The sequence below is a fragment of the Ambystoma mexicanum genome, chromosome 9 (assembly GCF_040938575.1).
Source record: "Ambystoma mexicanum isolate Mex_15411 chromosome 9, UKY_AmexF1_1, whole genome shotgun sequence".
Taxonomy (NCBI): Eukaryota; Metazoa; Chordata; class Amphibia; order Caudata; family Ambystomatidae; genus Ambystoma; species Ambystoma mexicanum.
The window spans coordinates 990,658,286-990,676,051 of record NC_090931.1 but is presented as its reverse complement, the minus strand read 5'-3'; the positions used below and the strand labels follow the sequence as shown (position 1 = coordinate 990,676,051).

General features: G+C 48.1%; 1 protein-coding gene across 4 annotated transcripts in view; it reads right to left on the bottom strand.

Moving 5' to 3' along the window:
• Positions 1-17,766, bottom strand: part of MAP3K20 (mitogen-activated protein kinase kinase kinase 20) — a 1,515,864-nt gene that overhangs the window by 1,187,587 nt on the left and 310,511 nt on the right. For all 4 annotated transcript variants that reach the window (XM_069616229.1, XM_069616231.1, XM_069616232.1 and 1 more), the window contains exon 3: positions 7,614-7,701. In XM_069616229.1, the coding sequence (XP_069472330.1) occupies positions 7,614-7,701 (88 nt within the window). The remainder of the gene's footprint in view (positions 1-7,613; positions 7,702-17,766) is intronic.

Sequence of the window (17,766 nt, the reverse complement as noted above, 5' to 3'; positions counted from 1 at the left end):
TACTTTTTCTTGTACCGGTCTCTTCTCGCTGGCGTCGTGGAAGGGTTCTTGAGGAGGGAAAGGCCCTCATCCCAAATGTCGTCCAACAGAGGCACTGCGAGGACCGTCTTCCTCTTGGTCTCGCGCCGTTGGTAAAGGAAGCCTTCCTTTTTCTTCTCCTCAGGGCAGAGTTGGAAAAGCTCGGATGCCCTGGCGATCATTGAGTGGAACGATCCAATCTCGTCGGGCGGAGAAGCCCTGGTGGGAGGCGACGACGGAAAATCCTCGTCGTATGCCTCGTCGTCCGTACCCGTCGCTGCCGTGTCAGTCCCCGTATCATCCCCTCGGGTGGACGGGGAGGAGGGCTGGACGGGGCGCGACGGTTGAAAAGGAGGCGGTGGATGAATCCTTCTTTTCTTGGTAGGGGGAACACCAGAAGGTCCCGGTTCTGGATCCCCCGACGGGAGAGGTTCCTCCGTCGGTAACGGTAGTCTCGTCCTTATCTCGGAGCATAAGGACTGTATAGCCAACAAAATGGCCGCTGAGTTGTCTTGCGGCGCTGGCAGAGGGGAATCCGACGGGCGAGCAGGGGCCCCGTCGGTATCCTCGACGATGTCGTCGTCGTCACCTGCGTCGGGGCCCATTCCGACGGGCTGGTCTTGTTCCACGCCTAGGCCGTGGCTTAAGACCTCGATCAGTTCCTCTTCTGAGGTTGAGGCCGAATCTACGACGACGCCCTGCCCCCCCTTCTTCCCCACGGAGGGTTTCACGGGGGTCCTATCGATGGGCACGAAAGAAGACTCCCTCCGAGGAGGCAGGGAGATTCTGGGCCCCGAGGCCGCCACCACTGGTGCAGCCTCCACAGGCTGGGCCAGGGCCGCCGCGACCGTTTCGATAGAGGGCTTGGTCGAATGGATCAAGGCCTTCACCACCTTAGGTGCGCTCACCGCCTTATCCTTGAGGGAGGGGGCACTGCCACGCTCCTCCTCTGCCTTAGAGCTCGACCGGGGTCTCTCCAGGAGCTTCGCCGGGTGCTCGGCCTTCCTCTTACCCGACCCAGAGCGTTGGCTCGTGGTTGATGGTGCCGGGGAGGGTGCGCCCTGCCTGGCGCCCGTAGAGCCCGACCGTTCGGCGCTCCCGGTGCCAGCGGACTCGCGGTGCTTGGCCTTATGTTGGGCCCCCGTCGCCGGGGCGCCCTCAAAGGTCTTAGAAGACCGCTCAGATTTCTTCTTCTTCTCGCCAGACGGGCTCTTACCCTCCAGCCAGCTGGCGAGACGTTGATGGCGGTCCTTCATGGTCCGTTCCGACATGTTGCCGCAAAACGCACAGTCCTTCTCCACGTGCGTCTTGTCCCCATGAAGGCAGTAAAGGCAGAAAGAGTGTTCGTCCTCCTTGAAGACGTTCTGCAGCTGGCATCCAGGGCAGGCCCTGAACAGCTTTCCGGGCGTCGAGCTTCCCTTCTCCTGGGCCATCTCCGAGACCGGGCCTGAGAAGCTTCTGGAGTCCTCCGAAGTGTAGCTCGACGAAATCTTCACCCTTGAGGGGCACAGATGAATCCGACACGGGTCCCCGTTGATCGGATGTAGGATCGGTGGAGCTTGAGGCTCTTTTGACCGAAAGAATCGAAGTTTTTGTGAAAAAGCGCGAAAAATTAGCACTAACGCTCGAGAGCAATAGCACGAGGATCCCAACACATGAACGTGCGGTAAAAATCTGAAGATGGCTGCCAGAGGCGGTGCTTAGGTAGAGGGCAGTCATTGGCTGTGGTCAGTATGACGCAGAGACCAGTGATTGGTTATTACTACGAAAGACAGATCAGAAACGAAACTGATACTGGTTTTTTCTTTACCGAGGATTCCCAGCCTGACGACGGGGAATATTCATGAGCATGTGAATCCATGCCAGACCCCATGCTGGAGAACAACCAGTTATGGGCTGGTAGGTCTGCAGGCGGTGCAATAAAGGTCCAATGTTCGCACCTTTACACTCAACGGATTCCTCTCTGTTCCGATTCAAAGCAGCCACGTGACAAGATATGTTTGATTCGAGGATCATTTTCAAGGAGTGAGAGGACTGGCACGTAGCTCGTAAGCATTGCCTGACTCACCTGGTGCTAGCAATGGCTTAACAGTCAACAATGACTCTTAAGCTGGTCAGATAGCAGAGTGAGTAGAGCGCTCGCTTTGACATCCATGCAGAGCCCGCCGACGCAGGTTCGAAGCCCAGCAGGGCTAGAGTCAGCCTTTCATCCTTCCAAGGTTGATACATGAGTACCACACACGGTGGGTAATAATGAGCAGTGTTCAGATGCCTGCGGGTTCGTGGCGCTATATAAATGTGAATTATTATTATTATTATTGAGAAAGAAGCAGAGTGGTTTAAGATACAACTTTGCTCTATGGTGTCCCACAGCAATGTGTGCCCTACAGAGATTGTTCTCCCTGATGTACCAGCTCAGCGTGTGCCCTTACTGTCACTCTGCTCCTTGTTGTGCCATGGAAATGTGTACCCTAGTGTGATTTTGCTCTGTGCTGTCCCGTGCCCAAAGCAATTCGCACCTCTGCAGAGTTCTGCGTGCACTAGCCGGTGAGTCATGGCTCCTGGATGCAACTCTACCCGACCGCAAGGCCTATAATTGTCCAATTCTTTCGGGTTGTTAGTTCAGGAACTTCTTTGTTGCTCCCTCTGGGTTTGGCGCTAGGGTCTCAAAGTGCTATGCCAAGTATCCTGCGGGCCATACTTTCACAGTGCAGTTTGCAGTGGGTTTAGTGGGTGGCTGGGTAACGTGGCAGTATTATGTTCCTGGTGGCTTCCGGAGTCTACCGAAATTGCCCAAGATTTGAGTTTTACTTCTTGCACAGAAATCCCTGATATTATTCCCAAGGGGCCTTTTAAGGTAGGCATCTGTGACACCTTCATGAGTGCAGTACTGCGCCTAGGTGGGAAAGGCGGGCATGAAGGATCCCACTCCGCCCACCCTCTGCGAAGCGTATCTGATAGAAGACGGACCAATCCAGGCCCTAGCAGCTCACCCCATCACATAAACAGTCGTTTCTGCAACTCAGCACATACCCTACCATGCTTTCGCTCCCAATACCCAATGCAATGTGCATCCCTGCCTCCTAGATATCTCACCTTGACCTGGTAGCATGCTGCTAGGTGTTCCTACGAAGGCCACCAGTACTCTGCCACATCTGGAATCCCTACTCTCAAATCTCTTCATGAACTATTCTCACCCGCAGTCTATCTGGCAAACAGTGTTGTCTGCATCCTGTGTCTTCCATGCCTCCCCGTGTTCTTCCGCTGTCAACAAGGACTGCACACTGACCAAAGTCAGAGATACCAGAGCACACTAGAGTACCTCAAAATAGCTCCTCACAAGGCCATCCCAACTGTGACAATGCCGTGGCCACACCAGGTGGATGCTCCATGCTGTCCATGGTGGCCCTCCACTAACTTCCTCCCACTAATACTCACAACAACTTTGCTTAAGCACATTACACGCAACCTACTAAGTAACTCACACACAGTCACTGAATAACCATCCCAACAGATACCAAAGAACAAAAACACTACATCTCTACAACCAACATACACACCACAGCCCTAAGCTATGAGTCCTAGCACCACAGGCTCATGATACTCCTGTCTGGGCACAGAACTCTAATAAACAGATTCAGAAGCAGAGTTCAGGACACCTCCGGTCTGAAAGCATCAGCACAACAGCAGAGCAATCTTGCATTTTACATATCTTCCCGCTACCCTTAGCCACCCCATCTCTTTACAATCTACCAGAGCACCTAAAACAGTTCATATGCAAGTAATCCAGTGAACGTATAAAGAAACACCAAGGTAGCAATACGACAAATTGTAAGTTTGCACAAGAAAAGCAGCCACAAGTAAACTACATGCTAAGGTATGAATGCTGCATAACAAACCAGTACAACCACGAACAAGTGTGCCTCAAAAAGCACCCACCACCTGAACCATGATCGCAATATTTTGGAATAAATTTTGATGTCACAATTAATCTGGCAAAGATATCCTTTGGTTTCAATCTGTTTTGAACAATAGAGTCTAAAGGGTAAGGTTAGGTTATTTTCCGCTTGGCTCCTGTTGCTGTCAGTTGTGGAGTCCCACAAGGTTCCCCTCTGTCGCCTGTACTATTCATTATTTACATTTGCTTCTGTTGTCAATTATTCTCCAATATGATCTGGTATACCATGCTCTCACCCATGGCATTCACCTGTGCCTTAGTGTGAACGGAAACAAAGATTTTTACAAAGCAGCTCCTTGCCTAGATTAGATCAGACAGTGGATGATTCACAGGGGACGAAAGCTAAGTCTATCAAAGATTGGCGTAATCCTATAAGAGCCAAAACATCGTCTTAGAAGCACTTAGATACACCCATCTCCAACTATATTTGCCCTGCCGCAGGCTTATTCTGGGAAGGATAACACTCTTGGAGTATACTGGCAGGCAGGTTTAGACCTACCTCCGTACATTGGGAAGGTAGTTAAGACATCTTTTTTAGGCTCCAGGATTTTCATTTAACCTTCCCTTACCGCCCAAGGGAGAATTGTGCAGCTGGTTTGGGAGCCCTGGGTAATTCAAAACCTGGCTAGGGCACTGCCTTACATGCTGGCACTCTTAACTACCAACAGCAACTATACCTGCTGGGACGAAATGCTGCTGCTCACCTTATGTTTGTGTTAGCAAGAGATAACTAATTTCATCTTTTAGATAATCAATTCATTGGCTCCCATTCAGATGCATGAACTTCTTTAAGATCTTAGGTGTGGTCGTAGAATGCTTGCATGACCTTGCACCAAAGGCTCCTGAAAATAGGACCGTCCCTGCATACATTCTCTCAGACAGTTGCTTCTGACAGTCTTTACTTTTGTGTGTCCCTAAAGCCAGGTGTAAATCAAGGTGCAATTGCAGGTTTTCATGGATATCCTTTGTTTGTTCGTTTGTTAGTTTATTGATTTCTAAAGCGCACCTTAACCCGTAGGTATCTGGGCGCATTGCCAACGGTTGCAAATGTTACAGTTACAGAAGTTACAGCCATACAAATGTTACAGATTACAGAGGTTATAGTAATACATTTGTCCAAAATAATACACAATTGCAATAGATACAAGTTAAGAAAAGCAACATGTATGTGGCAGTTCGAAGTATACATTATCTCACACCCTTTTGCAAACCCCAAAGTCTCATTGATTATGTTCAATTATCCACCTCAGTTAAACAGAACGTTTTGTTTACCCCTCCCTTCTCACTTAAACGCACTTCATTCTGCCCAGTTTGAGCACAATAACTTAAGTCAAACTAAAGAAAAGTAGCTTGTTATAAAGCACAGCAACTGTAACACACACAATGAGGCGGTGTATCGGGAACAAATCTTAACCATGGACCCGGTGTCAGGGAACAATTGGGCGGTTCCTTTCTAAGAAGAAAGTGAACATTTACAGACCCTAACCTTCCCCAGAGGAAAGCATTTGCAAATATGCAGTGCCCGTCACAATTATCAGCAGCTCCAGGGGAGCAAAATGAGCAACTATGATACAGGTACACATTTGCCCATGCCCCCTCTAGGTGCCTTCAGACCCTCTGTGGTTCCCACACATTACTCCCACGACTTCCGAGCTACCTTACAGCCGCTGGCACTATCAGCTGCACGGACCCCAATGTCTCCCTGCACAGGTTGTGTCTTCTGTTTTGAACCCTTTAGTCTCTTTAGCGAGATGGCGCTCGTGAAAGTAATGGTCACATGTCACACCAGGCCCGGCCTTGTGGTCTAGTGCTCAGGGCAAATGGGCAACCTGGGAGTTATGCCCCCAGAACCCTCCATAGTCACCCTTGCCTTTGATAATTCAGGCTGCCGGGTCCATAACTCTTGCTATTGCTCGCCACCTCTGCCCTGAAAGTGTAATGAGAGCAGAGGGAGACTGTGTGCATGGTGTGCCAATCTGCAGCACTTACTTACTTGAGACAAACAGCTTTATTTGACATTAGGTCTAACAGCACATCAATAATGTAAATAACATGTGTTACATGACATACACTAAATCCCCCAAAAGGGTGTAGAGCAATGATCATGATTAAATGCAAAGCAGTGGCAATCAAAGGAAGGATGAAAGATCCATCGCTACAGAGTGTCCATAGTTGCCGGGCCACGCTTCTTCTCCCTCCATAACCATGATCGGTGGAGATATCGCGATATGGCATGAACCGTGCCTCTATCTTCAGTTGACTTGCAAATTAGGGAAGCTTTGGAAACCGTGCGTATTTGGTTACTTCTCACTATAGGTTTTAGATATGATTGGTGAACTGCCACATAATCAGGACCGAAGAAGAAAAAAGTGAAAGACTGCTGCCAAAGGATGTGATTTACGTCATCCCAAGAGCGTTTAAAATGTGCCAGGGGGAGGGTACTAGAGAGAGCCCTGGCATAGAGAGAACGAGAACAATGTGGATGCCAAGATCCAGGTACCGCTCATGTCCACCTTCCCTCTTGCGGGCCCAGGGCATTGCAGTTCCATGCAGCTTTTGGCGGATGCCCTTACATGAATGCAATCTTGCTTCTGCCCAAAGTGCATCACGTCCAGGGGGGTCAGAGTGTTTTTATGCGCATGTACCCAGGAAGCCCGCCCTATGGCGCCAAACGACCTAGCAGCGCCCCTTTGTACTGAAGATGGCCATGAGATGCCCAGAGGGGCGTCCCATCAAGAAGGGCGGGTTTACTCTCTCTCTCATCGACGGTGTTTCTGAGATTTGTTTCGAGGTGAAGCCGGGTATCTGGAGCACTTTTTGCTGCACTCAAATCTCTTGTCCCCCCAAAAATTGATAGTCGGGTTTAGATAAGAGCCCCATAGCTAAGCGCCATATAGTGCCGCCTCCCTGCAGTTTAGAGATTTCCAAAGACGATGCCAGGGCGCCGTTACCATCAGAATACGTAAATCTGGCAATCACTGAGCTTGCGCTCTACCCAGTTACAGTTGCTTGTACAAGCACTCACCTGGGGACATTGAGACCATACTATGACAGCAGAGTGTATGGGAGGAGCTGCACATTGGTGTGACCGTAGCTGGGCACACCAGATGGAGCGAGGCCTTCAGCCAAGCTTAGTCAGGGGAAGCGGCCAGTGGAGTCACATTTTAGCAATGGCTCAAGGCAATACTTGTCATCCATTACCCCACAATGAAGACATTTCTAGAATCGGCAACTACTGGGAACTGCATATGTATTCTGAAGATTACCGTGTACATTCTGAAATGATGACGTCTTCCTTATGCTATAAACTGAGGTCCCCTGTAACGGACAGTGGCACTGTTTGAAGGCGTGTGATCAGAAACAGTAGATGTTCTTTTTTTTTTTTTTTTTTAATTTTATTGGTTTTTACAAACCTTTAAAATCTGACACAAATTAACCACACATCTTCATCAAAGTTCCTTAGACCCATCCACGTAACATCCATTACTATAACTTTGTCAACTTTTTTCCATCTATGGTTATTCAACAGTAGATGTTCGATATGTTATATTGTTTCCATACACAACTGCTTGTGTATTGTGTGTGATGAATGTGCTGTGCGGGTGAGTTCTTTCTGTACCTTTCTATAGTCACTCACCTGTAACAATGCAGTAGTTCGGGGGTTCAAGGACGGCTCCATAAAACTGAATGATGTTCCTGTGACTGAGCATGCTGAGTATCTCCGCCTAGAAAACACAAGCCATTTATAAACATGAGTGCATACTTCCCGTGGCTAGACCGCACTCAGCACTTACATTCTGATGTCATCCAAATCCCTAAAACAGCGATGGAAAGAGTTGGAAAGCAGCTTCACACGCAACCATTGCGGGGACAGGGGGGGGGTGGTAAAGCAGGTGCAGACAACACGCCTGGCCTGTGGCCTTCAACATGCATGGGCATGCTGCCCCAGTAAGCAACAATACATGAACAAGGTGTCAATTGCTTTCAAATACAAATGTGTCTCTGTGCTCTCCATTATTTTACAATTGAGTGTTCATGGTTTAGTTGCCTTTGCTCGATTGCGCGTACCCGCATACTAACATTGCTTGTATTTGCATAAACATGTGCAATTGTATGCCCCAATCTAGCGCCATCCAGCCCATGTATGGATTTGGCCAATGATGTGGGGGGGGGGGGGACTTTGATTTAATGAGCGCATCAATCAAAGAGTGGACCCTTCTTTGTGAGAAAAAATGGAATGGTGTTTTAAAGGAACAATAAGAGATGTCGCCAGATGCTATTTGGAAACCCGGCAAGAGCAGTCCTTATGCTGACTTCTCTTCCTGGAGCCCTCATATTCCCGGCAGTAACCCCTGCAATCGGCCTCATGCCTCATGTGCTGGGAGGCTGCAGTTCGCTTCCTGGCTGCACCTCGAGAGCAGGACAGCAGGCGTGTTGCAGGCAGCTAACACACTAGTGCCTTTGTGAAGTCGTGGTCACTTTTTACTTGCTTGCAAAATAGGAAATGTTCTCTTACAGAGGGGTATCTTATAGTCTCACATTAAACTGCACCTCTAAGCAGATCTTGCAGGCTCTGATAACCAGGACCATGTACATCTGATAAGCGTCGCCTAGCTTTAAAGCAGAGGGATTGGCTCCATAGCCTGGACAGGAGCGATTGCTTTCACTCTCTGGGTCTGTAATGAAACGTGACATCTGCACCTATTGTGAGCTCTACAAATCAACGGCAGAACTGTGGGCTCACATGCACCGATGTCATCCCCCAACTCCACGACTCGCAAAGGTCCCTGCGAAGTGAGGGGGGGGGGGCTGGCATTCCCTGGTGCCTGTCCAGCCAAATGGGGAGACGAGCTTCACGGGAATGACCGCAAGTCCTGCTGCATTTGCACGCACGTGCATCCGGGACCCAAGGATGCGCATTGAGATGCCCCAGACCCCCCGCCAGCAGGAGCCCTTCAAAGCAATGATTTTGCATCTGCACAGCACAGCAAGGTGCAGAACGCGGCTATGTGACCCTGCCTCTAATCCCAAGGGACTTACCTGGCATGCTGCTCCTCCCCGGACAACTTGCGCGCTATCAATTAGGACACCATGGCAACATCTGGCAACAAGGCAACCATTTTGATAGAAAACAAACCTACACGTGTGGGGGCAACGGTATTCACCCAGTGTAAAGTGTCTCAGGCCCATGGTGGCCTGCATCCTGTTTGGAAAGAAGTGACCATGCAGAAGAGAGAAGGGGCACGCCGGGCACTCTTCTGTCTCAGTATGGAATGTGATCCAGGTTACTCAACTGAATAGGGCGGTGTCCTAAGGCCCTCTTCCACTACTAATTGCAGCATGTATATAGCACTTTTATCCAAAGTGAAGTGCAATATTAGTAATTGGCAGAAACATGATCCATAAAATAACATCACAAAAAGAAAAGCGTCAAATCAATGATAGTTAGAGTGGCTGAAGGTAGACCTGGTCAAGACATTATTATTACACCAGCAGCGTGTTCATTAACTCTTAGAACACTGCTTTGAAAACACACTGGCAAGCACTTTGAGTGCAAAGATTGATGGTAAGGCTTGTTTAAAGCAAGCTCAAAGAGTTCCCAAGAAGAGGTGGCTTGGCCGGGAGAGGAGCAGGAATGGCCAAAGGGATTTGCATGGCCATGGGCAGTCCATGGGCAGGCAAATAACCAAACAACACCTTAAACCTGTGTGTCTCTCCTCGTGTGCCATTTCTCCCTATCTGTATTCTAATGTAATAGTTCAGGCTTATTGATGGCGTTGCCACCTAATAGCCCAAACTAAAAACGAACGGCAAATAAAATTCAATTCCATTCAGCTCAATTAAAAACTGTTAACAAAACAACTAGGAATGTGCAAAAGGAAAAAGTACAAATGGTTGAGAACGGACCCCTTAATTATGTTACTGGAGGCATCTACACCTGTCATGTTTAAAAAAAATAACCTAAGGCTGTGATGTGAAGCGATTCCGAGGCGCTCTCTCTGCATGGATCGACTAACTCTAGGCTTTTATCAGCATGTCCAGCATCCTCCCCGTCGAGGCCAATACAATGAACCACCCTCACTGGCAGAGGGCAATGGCAATGCTTTGCGACAAGACGTTGCCAAAATGAGATTTGCAGAAGAGGCGCGGTCTGGTTCTGCCCGCTGACAGAAGGTACCGATGGATAGCTCTTGAGTGACAGCGCAGGGGGTTTGGCGGCACAATGAACAAGCATCAACTGATAGTGTCCTGGATCAGTACGCGTACAGTAACAGTCAGGATATGCCAAATCTCACACCCGCAAAGGTCCATACACACTGAGCTGCAAATGCGCAGTAAGGGTAAGAGGCGCGTGCTAATGCGGCAATGCGACTCGCCTGCCCATAGGCCTGTCAAGGGGGGAAACCACACCTCAAAATCCAGGGCCGCTTTCATTACATCTATGGCACTCCCTCCCAAACCAAAGTGGGATGTGCAACAAACACACTGTGCATCTCTCACCAGTTAATACCTCTCTTACCAAAGGCAAAAAACAACATACCGCCCTCTACAACCAAATCACATATCACCTCCGTGCCGGCCAATGCAACCTGGCACTATAGGAACACAAGGGCTCCCGTCTGTACACAAAGCGCTTGATGCTCTCAACACAAAACACTTAGAAACGTAGATGCACGCAGAGCCAAGGATATTTCAGGCCTGCACACATCAACACAAGACCACAGCAAGCTTGCATTTTCCCACTCATCCGAAGACACCAAACACCCTATCAGAGTATTCCGGAGCCGCCAGAGCACCTGGAGACTATGCAAATGGCGGTGGTGCATGTTTTAAATGCTAATCAGAACAGAGCAAGTTATGGTAGCACGGGTTATGTTACCAGATTATAAATAATCTCCATCAAAATGTATAGGGCTGTCCGGTGACCTTTGATGACAAAGTAGCCACAGGGGCCCCACCAGGAAGAACTGGAGGCCCTGGACACAGCAGTGGTGTGGCAGAGCCCCACTCACGCAGGGGGCCACACAAGAATGCATAAAGAGCGTTGGCCACGTGCTGCGTGCCGGGTGATCCCATGTGGTGGACAGGGCCACCCAGAAGAACAGAGTTGTGGGGACAAGGCCCCAGTTTCATCAAGGACACATTTTTCCCCAGCTTCCGGCAGCCACCCGAAGGGCAGACGCATGAAGGTACTAAAGGGGGTAACAGACTGCAGCAGTCACCCCCGCCATGACATAATGTGTATATGTTGTGTTTGACATTTGTTTATTTATGTTTATAGTTAAAAGTGTGTTTATAGTTATAACAGAATTTAAGGTATAGAAAAGGAATGTTATGTAGGGGAATTGAAGGTAAGGTATAGAAAATGAATGTTATGTAGGGGAATTGTAGTGTGGGGAAGGTAAGGTATAGAAAAGGAATGTAATGTAGGGGAATTGCAGTGTGGGGAAGGTAAGGTATAGAAAAGGAATGCTATGTAGGAGAATTGTATTGTGGGGAATGTAAGGTATAGAAAAGGAATGTTAAGGAATGTTATATAGGAGAATTGTAGTGTGGGGAAGGTATCTGGGGGAAATCTAAGCAGCTGAAATATTAAGAAGGTGTAAGATTTTGAGTTGAAATTAAAGGGTTTAGAGGGGAGGCACTCTGTTGTGAGGAAAGGAGGACGTGGCGGCCTGTGTGAGGCAGCCTAGGGAGGTGTGGGAACCCAAGGAGGCCCTCCTCTGACCACACGCTTCAGTGGGTGGTATCAGGAATTAGGAAGGGGGTCTGTTTCTTCAGTCTCACCTTGTGGGTCTCCCTGTGACCCCTCCGAAGAAGAGTGGGCTGACAGAGCAGATCTCCGTTTAGAAGGAACTCACACCAGGTGCAAATTAGCAAATTAGGAGTAAATGTTTAATACGGGAATATGTGTTTTTGAAATAAAGTGGGGTCCCTGTTTTGGCTGTGTCAGGTTAATAAGGTAAAAACTCAGGGTGTAGCCCATCTCCTGTTATGATCAATTTTATTTTCCAGATGTAGTGCCCCTCCCTAACCAGTTAGCCTGGTGGGTGGGGGTGGTGGTTCCCGTGGGAACTGTTCCTGGCCTGGGCCAGGGAAAGCACAATCCCAGGCCCAGGCTGCGGCTCGAATAGAGGGGCTCCAGAACGGTTGAACTTGTGACTCAGACCAAGTAGGCTTGTGACTTGCAGCACCAGCGAGTGCTTTGGATAGCTTGGCCCAAAACCAGGGGTGGAATCTTGCAGTGTCTAGTAATAAGGGGCAGAGATAGGCCAGCGGGAGACTCCCATGGCGTGACTATATGTCATGTTTTCAGGTCTGGCCTTGCATCTTGGGGCATGACCTTCAACTTCCACCCGATTTGCTGAAACACATGGAAAAGAAGATAGCACTGCTCTGTAACTTTAGGACCTGTCAGAGAATAAGTGGTGCTACAGAACAATCTCTCCTTGTGTTACTTTGCATTTTGTGATGACCTTAATATTTGGAAGGACTTCTGTTGGTGCTAATGGGGGCACATGTATGTGTGAAGGGCCCCAGACATTTTTTAGTGGAAGATGATGAGAAGATCACGAGGGTACATAACCTTCTCCAACGAGCCTCGGGAGGATAGCTCAGGGGCAACACGCTCGCCTTGGAAGCAAGACGGCCGGGTCCACTCTTAGAAACCTCTGGGTATTAACCGCGCTATAAATAACCTATCATAATACAGACCCCTGTGTCACATCAAGGCAGCCAAAAACAGTGATGAGAGGGTTGTCGTGACTTGCGAAGAAACAGATTGCGTCTTAAATGGGAGGCTTTTCAGAACGCAGTCATGCCCTTTGTCATTGCACTTTCCAAAACTGCATCTCTGTTACACGGGCATCACTACAAAACCTACACGTCCAAAAGCGAATCATCTTGAAGTTCCTATGCCTTGTCCTCAAATTCTTCCCGAGCTCTGACCCCTAATACCAAAGCATCAAAATGTATCGCTATGATCCCACCATTCAGAGCCTCAGGTCTTCCGATCAACTTCTGGTCTCCAGTCCTAGTTTTGGCTGCTCCTCCTGTAGAGGAACACGGTTTCGAGACTTCTGACCTCAACATCTGGACAAACCTCTGCTCTCTCTAGCTCTCCATTCTGGAACGCACCTACTTCTACTTACTTCTCTTAAACTGCTAAATGAGGTTGCCCGCCCTACTACTAGATGCATAGAACCAAGAGGAGTATAATCTGCCATGTGAGCTATATAAATCATCGCGCCCGCTTACCCACTCACTCACTCCGGCAGTAGCTTGCCAGGTTGGATCAGAAGGAACATTTTAAGAGAAACTGGTTGTCAGTCACCTGCCAAAGTGACAACGAGTTGCTTAAATGCAGCATTCGTTGTAAACAATACCTGCGTGAAATCCACAAGCACTGGTTCACAAGCTCCACGTTCAGTCATCCACAGTCCTTCATCTGTTTTCAGGTTACTCTTGAAAGCAAAAGTGTGGGCTTAGGAGCCATATTTCTGAAAGTGGTTAAACCCATTGTGAGGATGCTGTTCTTACTGTTGTATGCTGGAGAGCAGGTTTGTATTTGGGTCATACCAGGTATTAAACACATACAAAGTACAGGTCCACCATGCCATTCAAATATGCTGACAACTAGCCTGTACGACACTCCAACCATTATAAACTGACCCCTTAGAGATGGACTATTCCTAGAGGGAGCCCTGGTGGTGGGCCGCCTATCTAGGGTGAAGGGATAGAGAAGAGACTGGTGGTCCTTAGACTAAGGCAATGTCCACAAGCATTAATGTTTACAAAAAATGTGTCTAAATAAAAACCCGGAGGTGACATCCAGGTAAAACCTGCCCACTGTCTGGGTCCATTGGGCACAGTCAGTGGCCTGAGAACATAGATAAGTCACAGTGGCTTGAACACGCTGGTCCTACAGCACGGACTCTCAATCAAACTTTGTGAAACATCGGCAAACATTAGAACAGTTAAACTCAACGTTCCCAACCTGGATGCACAGCAAATCAGAGGTGTTTCCGCCGTGGCCCAAAGACATGCAAAACATCCCATTGGTTTATAAAAAGGGGATCATTGAAACATGAGCGAGGCTCGCGGGTTACACTTCCGTTATATGCTGCCCTTCCACGCCGTTACATTTCTTGCTTAAACGAGCAAAAAGTGCTGGATTCTAAGTCGCCCTTTAACCTTGGTATGTGTGCTTCCCCAAAAGCTTTGCACCAATCTGCCTTTTCACCTTCTTAAATGTTCAATTTAACTACTTAAGGTCTTTTACTGAGGTTATTCTTTTTTTCAGCGAATGTAAAATATGATTAAAAGGAGACATCCGGCTAGTGAATGCAGCTGTGTTTCCTTTGGCCCCCAGAGAGTCCAGAATGGAAACGACCTAATCTTTGAAGACTAGAATTCGCTAAAGGAAAAGCCAATGTTTCAGGTATTCATATATATTTGCAGGCATCAGAGGCCCCTTTCTAGGTTAACATCAGATGTGCGAAGTTACCAATCGGCACACAAAGGCTGGGTATCCCTATTTGACTATGTACGTGTTCCCTTTCACAAAACATCTGGTGGTCCCATGCATGGGAGCTCCGGAGAAAAGCAAGCACAACCCTGATGGAGAAAACAATGGCTGAACCACGAGGCTAGTCACCCCTGCTAAACCCCCAGGGGAATGCCCAGGCCGGGGAAGCTGTTCCCTCAGTAAAGCAACTTTTAGCACTGTACGTTTTTCAACTACTATGAAAAATGGGGATTTTCAATTCTTTAACAGTTTTTTGGCCCTCCCTCTCCCGCCCCGACACGCCCGTTTATCAGGAGGCTCTGCCCATATTTTGGTTTCATTTATATTAAAACGTCACTGTGAATGGCAGGCATGATCCGTATCTGCCGACTGTGCATAACCGCAGAAAGAGGGAAGTAGGAGACTGAAGCCCTCCTGCGTGCCATTAAATTATTCAAAGAGGAACACAGTCCAACCCACAGGCAAGGAAACTTTTGGAAGTGTGCTGCACGTCACACAAGGTAGGGCGTACACATTTGAATCAGGCTTCAGTAGTGAGAGGAAATAAAATGACACCTTGCAACACTAGCGGTATAGAGCAACCTTTTGCTAGCACTGGGACCATGAAGGTGAAAAGAAGATTATACTCCATGGTGGGCCTCAGGAAGTCATACCTCAGGAAGTGATACGAGAAGATTATACTCTATGGTGGGCCTCAGGAAGTGATACGAGAAGATTATACTCTATGGTGGGCCTCAGGAAGTGATACCTCAGGCAGTGATACGAGAAGATTATACTCTATGGTGGGCCTCAGGAAGTAATACCTCAGGAAGTGATACGAGAAGATTATACTCTATGGTGGGCCTCAGGAAGTGATACCTCAGGAAGTGATACGAGACGATTATACTCTATGGTGGGCCTCAGGAAGAGATACCCCAGGAAGTGATACGAGAAGATTATACTCTATGGTGGGCCTCAGGAAGTGATACCTCAGGAAGTGATACAAGACGATTATACTCTATGGTGGGCCTCAGGAAGAGATACCTCAGGAAGTGATACGAGAAGATTATACTCTATGGTGGGCCTCAGGAAGTGATACCTCAGGAAGTGATACGAGACGATTATACTCTATGGTGGGCCTCAGGAAGAGATACCCCAGGAAGTGATACGAGAAGATTATACTCTATGGTGGGCCTCAGGAAGTGATACTTCAGGAAGTGATACGAGAAGATTATACTCTATGGTGGGCCTCGTGATACGTTCTCACGACTCTTCGACCACTAGCGCGAGAAGGAAAAGTGAGCAATAACCTTACTGGTTCCTGGTGCAGTCTGCACTATATCAATTGCAACATCATACAATTAGGGCAACAGCCAACTGACATCCATCTCGTAGTTTCCGAATTGACGAGATGTGAGAATATGTTGGATTCTAAGTAACTTTGGCTGCAAGAATGAAGGCAGAATGTGCTGCTCTAGTTGGTTTGTAGGGGGAACCAATCTCTTATAAATATTGTGGAAAAAATGAAGGATCATTGTTGGCCATTTTCACTGTTCCTAATACTTATTCACGAATGGACAGGAGTGGAGTTTGCTAACTTACTAATAGAAAGCGTCCGTCCTATCCGGTGCATTCCTTACTACAAACAGGCAATTTCATCCAATGGTTCCATTTCATGCATGCAAGGCAGCCCTGTCACATCAAATCAAGGTTGCACCAAGGCACTATGATGTGCTGAGGTGATGCTTTCCTATGATACAAACATGTTGCCACTAACATTCTCTGGCTTGAGGATTTCAAAATCCCCGAGTAGTTTTTGTACCCCAAGGTTTATCCGTAGGTTATCACTGCAATGAGGAGGCTCTGAGAAGCTCCATAGACAACAAGTTATGTGCATCATTGACCTAAGGCCAGTGACAAATATGATGGAAGTACCAAGACCCCACCATGATGCAAGAGCATGAAAATACGCAAAGAGAGAAAGTGTGGTTTCATCAGTATCGATATAGCGGATCCCGAGGAATCCATGATATTGAGGACACTTGGGTGTGCAGCCTGAGAGTTTGTGTGGTCCTCTGGAGTTTGTGGTAATGGATGATCAAGATCACACCTCGGAGCTCTAGCTCAGGATCCCCCAGAATATGTGGTGCGATTATGGGCAGTTTCTGCTTATAATTGATATTATTAGGGTACTTATTGAGCGCAGGATGCAACTGAGTGCTTTACAATGATATGATATGATAGGTTATTTATAACGCGCTTAATAGCCAGAGGTTTCTAAGTGCGGACCCGGGGATCGAACCTGTGTTGCTACGTGTCGTCTTGCTTCCAAGGCGATCATGTTGCCGCTGAGCTATCCTCTCGAGACCTCCCAATCATAGAGGGAAGGACATGGTAAGGGAGGCATAGAGACAAGGGAGCGGGCAGCTAGCAGCTAGCAGCGGGGGATGGAGAGAAGAGATGACTTGGCGGCAAAGGTTCTATAAGCAAACAGGGGAGGAAAGAGTGGGGAAGCAGATCATCTAGTCTCAGGTAGGGTGGGGAGTGGAGTGTGTGTGGACCTAGGTGTTATGGAGGAGGTCAACATACAAAGTTCTATGCCCCCTTGTGAGTTTGCATGCTGTGGAGTTTGCCAATCACTCCAGTTTCAGTTGTTGTAGGCGTCTATTGAGTGTACCCAGGTTCATAGGTCTGTCTATACGGGTTCTGCATTGTTGTGGTGCTTTAGTAACCAGGCAGGCATCAAGTGAAGTGTTTGGCAACAGAACAGTTAACCCCTGGCTGGGAGAACTCTGCTTATTGCCTTAGCCACACTTGGTGTGAGCCCAAACCCATTCGATTAAACGAGGGCTGGTGCATTTCACACGTGTGTTCAATGTATAAATTGAGCTTGTGTGTCATACTGCGTGAAGGATTTCAATTTGCAAGCTACTGGCCACAGTCCGTAGACTTGCTCTGACCCAGTAGCAAACCCTCAGTGTGCAATTTCACTTTAGTCGGACTCTGCATGCTCAGGTAACACAGGCGTTACAACTGGGATTTTCTAAATGAGAGCATTTACGAGTCTGCACTCAGTCTCGGTGACTTCAGACACAGCGTCAATAGTCCATGTCTGTGTGTTGCCCCATCAAAATTATGAGAATCTCTTGGAAAAGGGACCCTTAAGTAAAGACCTCCTTGTCCTTGATGAGAAGACTCCAACCAGTGCAGAATCCGAAGCTCTAACGATGAAGCATATAATCCCCCACTTTCTGTGATCTGATTGGTGTCCTGGGGTCTCCTA